This window comes from Echinops telfairi, unplaced genomic scaffold (assembly GCF_000313985.2).
Source record: "Echinops telfairi isolate 266 unplaced genomic scaffold, ASM31398v2 ScPeMD7_2291;HRSCAF=2852, whole genome shotgun sequence".
NCBI lineage: Eukaryota > Metazoa > Chordata > Mammalia > Afrosoricida > Tenrecidae > Echinops > Echinops telfairi.
In genome coordinates, this window is record NW_022106189.1 from 24,716,879 (window position 1) to 24,728,573 (window position 11,695).

At 42.9% G+C, this 11,695-nt stretch overlaps 2 protein-coding genes across 3 annotated transcripts in view; one reads left to right on the forward strand and one right to left on the reverse strand.

Annotated features, from left to right (window-relative positions):
• CDH8 (cadherin 8) overlaps nt 1-11,695 on the reverse strand; it is a 472,175-nt gene that overhangs the window by 42,828 nt on the left and 417,652 nt on the right. The gene's annotated exons all lie outside the window — the stretch shown is intronic.
• On the forward strand, nt 1,782-4,511 carry LOC105978803 (60S ribosomal protein L24-like). Its single transcript, XM_045293880.1, has 2 exons — nt 1,782-1,829; nt 3,963-4,511. The coding sequence occupies exons 1-2, from the start codon at nt 1,782-1,784 to the stop codon at nt 4,509-4,511; spliced, it is 597 nt and encodes a 198-aa protein (XP_045149815.1).

Sequence of the window (11,695 nt, forward strand, 5' to 3'; positions counted from 1 at the left end):
TGGCAAAATGGAATTAAAAACATAGTTGGTTTTGTTTTTTTCCTCAATAATTTTGAAGCCCCTTCCTATATGCATATAACCATTCAATCAGCCTTTTTTGACCACTGGCTACATGCTAGACACTGATATTTGCTAGCTAATTTTGCTTTCTAGTTGATCATAAAATAAAGAGTAGCAGAAGCACACTGTTACCCATTTTATAATTGCTAAAACATGGCAAAAATCAGTGTTTTGTTATCATAAGACACAGATGTAGAATAGAGTCTGAATCTTTGGGGCGTAACAGAAGTGATCCTTAACAACTGTTATTCTAGAACAACAAGGATAAATATGACCTCACTCAAGCCAATTTTGAGAATAGGTAGCCACTCCTAGGGAGAAAAAAGCAATGCTTTTTTGGTGGCAATCACTCTCCTAACATGAATTTCAATATCTAAAGGCAAGTGTGAAGACCAGCTCTCTGAAGTTCTGCCTGGTTGTAGATTTTCCTTCTCTGTGACAGGTTGTTTGTGAGCCTGACTGTTAGAGAGTTCTCTTCTTCCCTCACTGCTCCTCTTTGTAAATGCTGTGAGTGATTTTGATGGATCTCTTCCTGCTTGTTCACTTGTACAAAAGATCATCTTAAGCATTTCTCCCTTAAAGAGAAAGAAAAGGGCAGGAGTATGCATTGGTAGGGGTGCTGAAACTTTACTACAAAAATCACAAACACGTGTGTGTATGCATAGTATATGCAGAGCTTTGTCTGGATATTGTTAGTCAAAAGATAACTCTTATATCCTGATGGAAGGATAGATTCTTCTGTCACTCCGATTATGTTCTATTGATAGGTTACTATTGTTATACACCTTTTAGTCTAACCCCGCACACAACAGGATAGGGCCATGGAGAACTAAGGAATTCTCACTGACCGTTCTCCCTATTTCACCTTAGTCTGCAAGAGCTGCTGAATTCTATACAGCATAACTACAGGCAAGCTTGAAAAGACAGCCAAGTGATGGCTCTACTTGAGATGCATTAGCTAGGAGTTAAGCCGTATTTGCTGTATGGAGCATGTAAATTGAACCACATGTCCCCTATTTACCAAACAAACCATAATGAGAACAGGGTCATCTCCCTTTTAAAAAGAGATAAAGTAATTAGTGAATGAACCTCTACTGTTCTGTAGAAGGTTTTCCTCTGGGTAAATTTGGTTCTATAGAAACTTTTGAAAAATGATTTCAATAATTTCTCTCCCTATCATCATACTTCTAGGTGGCCCCCTCTTAGAGAGAATCCATAAATAGCCCCGTGTCTTATTTTGTGCAACGGGTCGGATGAAAATGCAGCACCAACATTTTGGGCTTGTCCTTTTTTTACAGTGGTCTGTGAACCATGGTATCAGCCCATCATAAAATTACTCGGGAGGAAGATGCGACTGTCTGCTCCTATGAAGACCCACAGTCTTGGAAACTCTACACAGGATTGCTATGAGGCAGAAGCAACCGATGACAGTGGGTATGGTGAGCTGTTATAAAGATGAGCAGATGTTATATGTGAAAAAATTGGTATCCAGACGGTGGACAGCAGAAAAGAGCCACAGAGGCTATCCTATTCTTTCCAGTGGGGAGCGACATGTTCTCCCAGGGTCGGAATCTGACTCCGTGGCAGTGAGCTAGGCGTTTTCACTGTTTAGTCTGAAATGCTTTAACTAGAAGTGAATCTAACGAGGTGTTATGTTTCTCTTCCAGCCTGGGAACCTTTCTCCTATTGGGATGTGGTAGCACTATGGAGCCAGGGATACCATGGGGGATGAGGTCTCAGATATCCTAACCCAAACTCCAGAGAGGCAAGTGAGTCATAGTGTGAATAGCAGAGACCAGCCCAGACTGAAAGAATTATTAAGTGCAGTCCAACTTTTTGAAGCACAGAATTATTCCTAACTTCAAAAGTTAGTGTACTGAAGCACGACAGAATCCTTTTATAAGGAAGGACTCAACTTGGCTATACCCACTTGCATAAAATATCCCCAAAGTTCTACAGCACAACACCTTAATCTGAATCATGAATTCACCATTTAATATTTAATTGCCTTTGTGTAAGATACTGAAGAACCCCTAGTGGCACTGTCACACTGTCAGGTCAGCCTTGGACCACAAGGTCAATGATTCAAAGCCACCAGCCACCTCAGAACTCACTGCCATCAAGTCAATGATGACTCATGGCAATGCCCCTGTGGGTTTCTGAGACTGTAACTGTTTACAGGAGTAGAAAGCCCAGTCTGTCTCCCGGGGAGCTGCTGGTGGTTTTGAACTGCCAATCCCATGGATTGCAGTCCAATGCATAACCACTATCCTACCAGGGCTCCATCCCCAGCCACCTACTCACATAAAAATGTACAACCTAGGAAACTATATAGGTTCCCTATGAGTTCGGATGAATCATTGGCAGAGGATGGGTAAGATATTAAGCCTCTCTCTCTGTCTCTCGCGATTTATCTGCAAAATGAAAATGTTCATCTACGTCCTCATAGGGGAATGGCTTGATTGAGTTTGATACAGCATGTTAAATACTTAGATTTCTATGTAATTGTTGATGTATGAGTTATGTAGAAGTTAAATGTCATTGAGGACCAAAGTGGGGCCTTGAGCTCTCATGGGCAGCCTGGAGATTTTCAGTCACAAATAAAAGAAAGACTCACGTGAAGCATGACGGAAGGAAGGGAAATTAAACCTCCTACATTTCATACATGTTTCTGTGACTCATCCTGCTTATGAGTTCAAACTCATCGAACAACAATAGTTACAGATATTGAGCATCTCCTACATGCCAGGCACTTCACACACATCATCTCTAATTGTTACCATTATAACAGTAGGCAGTCGTTAATTGATAGATATTAGTAGGCATCAGAATTTATAGTAAATATCTTCCATCATTATCACACGTGATCCTGAAAAATCACTTTATGACAGGCATCATTAACACAATGTAACAAATAAAGCTACAAAGAACTCAATCCTGAAATAATGGACCCAAGTACTCAGGGACGGTCAATGGGATAGCAAAGATACTTATTTGGATCCTCACCATCTAAATTCTCTTGTTTGCTGAGGTCCTGTCCTGCATCTGGGAGCCCTGGTGGCATAGTGGCTATATGCTGGGATGCTAATGACAAGGTCAGTGGTTTGAAACCACCAGCCAGAAGCTCTGAGTGGGAAAGATGAGGTGTTCCACTTCTACAAAGTGTTGCAGTCTCAGAACTCCATGGGGGCAGTTCTGCCCTGTCCTATGGGGTTGACATTTTTCAGAATTGACTCAATGCCAGTGGGTCTATTTTGGGTTTGGCCATGTATCTGGGAAGAGGAAAATCTCAGATGTTGAGAGTCCTCTGTAAGATGCACTTAAACAACAATGGATCATTACCTGCTGTGACTTTAGAAGTGTCTTTCTGGCAGGCATGTTGGAGAAGTGGTGTCCTGTGGTACATAGGTGTCATTCTCTGGCCTAATTCATAATACATGTGGAGAAAGCCTTCCTCATTAGATAACCAGAAGGATTTAAACTATATTTTAGGTGGTGCCAGGCCTTGGGAGATGAGCTAATGGGGAAAAGCAGGACCCCTGGCCCTCCGGCTCAACTATATTTCACTAGAAAAGCTGTACCTTTATGTGTCCTGTACTAAGGTTACTTTTAAAATTTATGAGCACAATGGAGAGGGAGGCAGAACTGCCTCTTCTTTAGGCAATTCCCTCAGAGTAGAGGAAATACTATGGCAAGCAAGGTGAAACCATTTCCCAAGGATCCTTAGAAGCGAGCCCCAAAAATGGAATGGGACCCCAGCAATCATGTGTTCTGTTCACTATGGACCCTGCTGTGAGGTTGTCTGTGGTCAAAACCTTCAATCAGTTTTGATGGACAAATAAGTCCCTGAAGTCTTAGAGATGTTGCTGAGTGTCTAATGTATAGTCACTGATTGACCGTAGGTCCCTTCCCATGATCCTCTCTTCCGCTTCACCATCTTCCCCTGTCCTCTGCTGCTTCAGTCATTGCAGGTCGGGCTGTGCAGTTTCAGTGCGTACATGATTAACCCTGGACGCGGGCGGCGCTACACCAGGACCAACAGAAAGGTTTTCCAGTTCCTTAATGCAACATGCAAATCGGCATTCCTTTCCAAGAGGAACCCTCGGCAGATAAACTGGACGGTCCTCTACAGAAGGAAGCACAAGAAGGGGCAAGCGGAAGAAATTCAAAAGAAAAGAACCCGTCGTGCAGTCAAATTCCAGAGGGCCATCCCTGGTGCGTCTCTTGCTGATAGAACGGCCAAGAGGAATCAGAAACCTGAGGTCAGAAAGGCCCAACGAGAACAGGCCATCAGGGCAGCCAAGGAAGCAAAAAAGGCAACTCAAGCTTCTAAAAAGACAGCAATGGCGGCTACCAAGGCTCCCACAGAGGCAGCGCCTGAGCAAATGATCCTGAAGCCAGTGAAAGTGTCCGCTCCCCAGGTGGGTGGAAAACGCAAAGTTGGCAGCTGAGACTTTCAAATAAAGATGCGGGAAAAAAAAAAAAAAAGGAAGAAATTAGTTTTGCATTCATCCCCGAGCCCAGGACTCAATTTCATTTGGACCAATTAGCTCTAGGATGCGAGGCGTTGCCAGGGCCTTGGGTGTAATGGCCCTGAGAGTGTTCCCCTGTGTACTCCAGAGACTTAGCAGTGTCCGTACCTTTCCCCCGTGAGATGCCAATGCCTCAGTCCTCCACTTTGAGCTGTGGCAATCAAAAACATCCACAGTGTTTCCCGCTGTCTCCTGGGGTGGGGAGGGAAGTCACATCCAGCTGAAATCCACTGGTCTTCTCTAGGCACTAAAAGGACTTCTCTGATCATCACTTAGCAACACCTTAAAGAAAACGAACGTCACTTCCCCAAACAACATTCTGAGGATCTTAGGAAGCAAACGACCTCATTCAGCCCAAATCTCACGAACACAACCGAAGTGTAACAGGATGCCATTTTTAGAGTATACCTGTGTGCTCTATCTTTTTAACTGATTTATGATGACTAAGTTGTGCAGGTACTGAAGTGTTTTGAAATTGCCCGCTTTTCATGAACATCAAAGTTCTGATCTATCTGCAGGGAAAAAAATGGATTGATAGATGCTATCACATTTGATAGCAGATCCTGGGTATAAAAAAGTTTTCTTGCTGTCAAATTTTAGCTGCCTGTCACTTACATTATATTATGTCACATCTCACCATGGCATATTGCAATGTAATGCAATGTAAGTCAATCATAGACAACTGCAATTCATAACGTGCTGAACAGGGAGAGTCATTCTTATAGAAACACTTTCCTCAGGAAGGATGGGATCCCTCTATGGAGGTCATTCTCAGCACTGCTGAGTCCACAGGTCCATGTGTGGCTCATATCTTCTCAGATGCTCTGTCTGCCCGGCCTGATCTCCCTTCATTTTTATGTTTTTGATAGGGCTGTCCATCCAAAGATGGTGGATACAAAGCCCGGCGGACCTAGGAGAGCTATGAGTTCCCTGGGTGGTACAAACAGTTAAACACTAGTCTACCAATGGAAAGTTTGATAGCTTGACCCTACCCAGAGGTGCTTCCGGAGGCAGGCCTGGTGGTTTTCTTCAGAAAGAATATGGCTGTGAAAACTTGATGGAGCCCAATTCTATTCTATGTGCATGGAGTGGCTATCAACACAGACAATTAACAACAAAGCAACAACAAAAAACGGGCTCTTGATAATTTAATGACACATTTGAGTTATTAAAAGATGGATGTACCTTTGGGCAACTACAGTCTTGTGGGCTTAAGGGCTTGATATTTGTCTAAGGTCCTTCTAAAAATGAGCAGAGAGAATTCATTGGTTTCAGCTTTTCAAAGATAGACTGGGCTGGTTTTTAGTCCTCCACTCTTCCTAGGGATGGGCATCTGAAGAGGAGACCACAGTACAAAGCCCTGAGAACATGCTAGTCCCTTAAATATACAGAGAATGGTTCCATTGGGTCATATGCTCGCCTTGTAGGCGAAACATGAAACTTACTTACAGGACTTGATATGGAACCTGGGCTAGGGATCTCTCACCCCAACAAGCCGAGAAGTGAGGTTTCCTTAGATCTAGTGTTTTTAGAGACTTTCTTTCCCACCCAGTAGAGTCACTAGAAGATGAAACAACACAATGGAGAGAAAGAACTCATTGTTGTCAATTCCATACTGAGGTAGTTAGTTTATTGTGACAACCTGGCCAGTAAACACATGTGAGGTTAATTGAAAGGTGGAGGGATAAATGACTCAGTGAGCCTCGCCTTTCTAGTTCTCGGGTCTCTTGCTTTATAATGGTCAGACCAGGGTGCAGCTGCCTTAGCTAGTTCCCTGCTTTAGCTGGCAAGACTCACTTCCTGCCAGACATCCCTGAGGAGAATCCACATGGACCTATCCCGATGCAGCCCTGAGTGCTGGAACAGCCGTGTGGAGACCCCTGCCAGCGCTGAGATGCTTACACATTCACTGACTCAGCTTTCCTCCTGCAGTTGGCATCATTGCTTCTGTTTTGTGAGATGGAGGAGGACTTTGTGGACTGGTGTCGGACATATGGTTTAACGGACTTGTGGGCTTGGGCAGCACTGGGTTGGGATGTTTTCTTGATGCGTACTTAACCTTTATATAAAACTCTCTCTTATACATGAATTTCTGTGGATTTGTTTCTCTAAATTCCCAGACGAACACACATATCAGTTCATAGCAACTCTACAAGACAGATTCCAATGGACTCATGGGCCTGACAAACTGCAATCTTTATGGAAACAGGGTGCCACATTTTTCTCCTACAGAGTGACTAAAAAACAAACAAAAATTGCACTGTCATCCGGCTGAGGTTGACTTACAGGAGGATTGCCGGTGGAGTGGTAACCAATTGGGCTGCAATTGGCAATGTCGGCAGTTTGAAACCAGCCACTCCTCGAGAAAAAGATGGGGTTTCCTACCTACATAAAGAGTTACAATCTCTGAAAACTCACAGGGGCCGTTCTACCCTGTCCTATCAATCACTATGTTGATGACAACAGAGTGACCAGTGGGTTTTAACTGCTCACCTTTCAATTAGCAGGTGAAAGCTCAGCCCTACACCCACAGGACTCTTTGGCAGAGGATTAGTGGTAGGAAAGAAAGGGCCATGAACATCTTCTGTTGTTGTAGTTCGTTGTCAGTGAGTCCATTTTGACTCCTAATATCCTTGATGCTCCTACATTTGGCCATTAGAGATGCATTTGTACCTGGACTCTTGTTTTATGGATGTTATTTGTTTCATTGTATTAATATTCCCTTTATAGCATGAGTAGTTTGTTAGGTGAGATTTTTGTGTGTGGGTGTGACTTGTAAGCAACTAGGTTTTAATAAATGCATGTACTCTCTCCACCTAGATCTCTAAGAGAAAGATAAACTCTTGCCAAAGTGTGTGTGTGAAATTACATTAAATGCATCCATTCAACAGGCTCTTAGAATCGTTAATCACAGCCACCATGTACTGATCTACCCTTTGAGCCCTTGTGTTATACTGAGTGTTTCGTATAAATTGTTCTCTTATTTCGTACAATGCTGTGCATTATGCCTGGATGGATTCATTTCAAGAGGAGAAAATGAAGGCTGAGAGAAACAATGGCTTATCAGACATAAGCTAGCTAGTGAGAAAGCACAGACATGGAGCCCATATTGGGGAAAGAGCCCCCTTTTCCTGTGCAATTCGAGAGAAAGATGTAGCCACCTGCTTCTATAAAGATTGTAGCCTTGCAAATCCTATGGTGTAGTTCTACTCTGGCATACAGGTCTCCAGGAGTGAGGATAAATTTGACAGCAGGTTTTTCCCTGTGCAATAATATATTTTATTGCTCACTTACTTGTTGTTGTAGCAGCTGGGAATTGTTTATGTATTAAAAACCTGGGAGGGGCATGGTATTGTGAGCTAGTACAATCATAGTCTATGCCTTCCCCAGTTCTTCTATTTCTCTCTGTATCATAATTCCCCACCCCCTGGGCCTTTAAGAGAACATCGTAATGTTAGCTATGTATCAAGAGACCCAGGCTCATTGTAATGTGATTGACCTTGCTACTCTGAGTCCAACATCTAATGGACCTGAAAGTGTTGGGTTGGCAGAGACCCAGAAATTGACCAGTAAATTATGGACACTATCCCTTTAATCTAACTGGCTTGTATCTCTGAGCCATTCTTTCAAGACTTGGCCTTGGTGTCTTGAACACACCATGTTCTCATGTCTGTCTATGACTCATGTGTTTTTGATTAGCCCCCTGACATCTTAATCTCACTCTTTTGTCCTTGCCCTTCTAAGAAGGTATGTGTGGCATATGTAAGCAAGACCATTGACTAGGTTTTGCTCTTATCCAAAGTGGGATCATCTATGTTAGTGGTTCTCAGCTTTCTTAGTGCCGTGACCCTCCTCATGTTGTGGTTAACCCCCAACCTTTATTTTTCTTGCTACTTCATAACTGTGATTTTGCTACTGTTATGAATCAGGTGAGCCCTGTGAAAGGGTCGTTTGACCCCCAAAGGGGTCACCACCCACAGGTTGAGAATCGCTGATCTATGTCACATGTGATGAGAACTTTTTTCTTTTAAATTTCCTGGAAATTATGGCCACTGGATTATCCTCACTAATTTGGCCTTCCGTGTATCATTCTGGAATCAGTATATAGGGTCCTAGGCTACACTCTGAAGCAGGCTTATATAGATAGCATAGTTTAGCTTATTCCACGCTTTTCTGATGCTAGCTTTAGGCATTCCTCTCACGAAGTCTCCCATCTTTACTTTGGGGGTCTTTCTAAAGTGTGATACTTCATTCTTCTTTTTTTTCTCTACAACTTGGAAATTGTCATCCCAAAAATGGTCCTGCTAAGAGAATTCTGTTGGTGCTAAAAAACCCACGCTCAAAATCAAAACCTAGCATCCTGCCCAAATGATGCACTTCTAGGATCTCTTTGAATAGCCAAGATTTTGATTTTTAATTCTTACTTGTCAATTGCAATATTGGGATTTGTACTTTTGAGAAAACTGGACAGGAAGTTTATTGTTAATGGCATCTCAATTGTTTTTAAACACATTGTATTAAGGAATTACGAAAGTTCATAATGCAATAAAAACTATTGCGGCTTTTAGATATGTGTTTCTTTAAGGCTCTTACTGTTAGTTCACACTCTAATTTCAGTCCAGTGTTGATCTGGATTACATCCTTTTATTCACAGCATCATTCTGGTACTCAAATTCTTGTTCTTTTCCCTCCGGCTATTCATAGGCCAATGTGCTCTGCATAATGAATTTAAGTGCTATAGTTCATTAATTCTAAGGTATTCATTTTCCCATTTAATGTTTTTAGTATCTTTGAAATTATAGGACACCATACAGTTGATGTTGGTTGATATTTAGCTGCCAGATTTTTAGTGGAACCCAGCTTATTTTTCTCTCTTTACCAGACACACATTAATGGTGCATCTCATTAACAGTATTTTGTATTTAGTGAGGGAATCCCAAGGTGGTGAAAATGGTTAATGCACTGGCTGTTAACTAAAAGGTTGGAATTTTAAGTCCACCCAAAGAAACCTCAGAAGAAAAGCCTTGTTAGGATGGCATGAGGTGGCATGTGACCTCCCCTGACTTTACAACGGGGAGGAGAATAAAACTCAATATCTGCTCAAGGCCCATTCCTTTGAGGTGGAATTAAGACATGCCTCCTCCACCCTCCACCCTTCTTTACCAACACCGACGCCAACAATCCTTCGAAGGCGCGCTACTCTCCCTTACGTTCTTTAATCCATTGTTATGGTCATAGAGAACTCACAGATCACACTCATAATTATGGGGTTTACCAGGAAAGTTTACAGGCTACAATTTTGGATCAGAAATGCTCACGGTACAGTTCTATGGTCTAAAGTGCTTCTACGCCATAATGCTTGTAGGCATGCCTGTGATAGTTTAGTTTGTGTCAAGTTGGCTGGACCAAGAGCCTCAGTAGTGTGACCCCAATATAATGCAAACAACTCCAGGCACCCTTGTGTAACAAGGAAATCACTTATTTAGGTAGTATGGAGACTGATGATGTCTCCATTGGAGTGTAGCCTACTTCATACTGTGAAGAACTCATTTTTCTTTCTCTCCTTGCTGGTCAGGATCCTACATCTGTCATATCTACCCCTAGTTCTTTGGACTTGAGGTAACAGTGTGTCATACTGGCCACTGATCCTGGAAGCCATCAGAGCCTGATAGCTGATCTGCCCATCTGCTTCCATATTCACTAGCTATGGTCTTCCTGCTTTGTCCTCCTGCCTCCTGGTTCGTCTTCTTTCTTTATGCTTCTCCATATCTGGCTTGGGAAGGGCCTGCAAGTTAGCATCTGCCCCATGGACTTAAGCTCAACTAGGCCTGCCCACTCTGTGACTGTGTGTACTTCTCTCTTGATATAAAGTGCTTTGTTTTATTCATATATAAGTGTCCCTAGTTTTGCTTCTCTAGAGAATGCAGCCTAATACTAAACTTCTTTCTGATCATTGTTGCTAAGACCCAAAGGCCTAACACTCTTCAAGAAGCCTCAGCCCAAAGGCATTCAGTTCTAGCTCTGTGGGTCAGCAAACCTTGCTCTCCCAATCACATGCCTAGACGCACTCTACTTCCTAGGGAGCCTCTGCCTGAGGTTCTCCGTTGTTCTCTTTCTGTTGCCTGGAAAGCCCACCACTGTCTTACTCTAGTTCTTGCTTTTGCTGCTATAGTTCCTCTGCTATTCTTCAGTAGTACAATGATCTGTCTCCTGGATTACTCTTCTCCTGGCTCCTCTTTTTGATGGTCATGTGATCCTCACTTCCCTTCTTCTGAAATGGCTCATTTCAATCCCAGTACAATTGCAAATGTGTAACTTTGTTAACAATCATTGATAACCAAATCACAAAATCCTACCAACATTTCCCCCCACCTTCACTTACCCAGATCTCTCCGGGAAAACAGGAAGTGCAATCATCATTGTTCCACCCAGCCATTTAATAGAGTTACCAAAAAGCCCATTTCCAATAAAGTGCTGCACCACAGCCCCAGAGGTCTATTTCCAAAAATATCCATCTATTAAAAGCCCCATTGAGCCTACTTAAGTACTTCCACAATGTAAAAACACTTTGTTTTAATAACCTGGAATTCTGTGATGCTCACCTTCCCGACTGACACTGTAGCTGAAGTCAAAATGGATGCATAGGCAAATGTGGCAAAGAAAGCTGATGGTGCCCAGCTATTAAAGATATAGTGCTTGGGGTCTTAAAGGCTTGAAGTGAGACAAGCAGCCATCTAGCAAAGAAGCAATAAAGCCCATATGGGATTATGAGATGTCGACACAATCAGGTATCAGAAGACCCAAAACAAACAAATATATTGATGTAAATGATGGGAGTCAGAGAGGAGACCCAAAGCCCATCTGTACACAATTGGCCATTCCCTCACAGAAGGGTCACAAGGAAGGAATGAGCCAGCCAGGGTGCAGCATAGCACCGAGGGAGCACACAACATTCCTATAGTTCCCTCATGTTTCTTCTCATCCCCCCCCCCCCCGCAACTGCTATCATGACCTCAGCTCTACCTTAACAATCTGGCTAGACCTTAGCATGTATACTGCTGCAGATAGGAACTGTTGACACATGGTATCCAGGACAGATAAAC

Bases quoted from the DNA above. Each gene is read 5' to 3' on its own strand.
- LOC105978803 (XM_045293880.1), top strand. From the start codon at position 1,782: ATGGGGGATGAGGTCTCAGATATCCTAACCCAAACTCCAGAGAGGCAA. The intron at 1,830-3,962 runs GTGAGTCATAGT...GATTGACCGTAG, and splicing joins CCCAAACTCCAGAGAGGCAA to GTCCCTTCCCATGATCCTCT.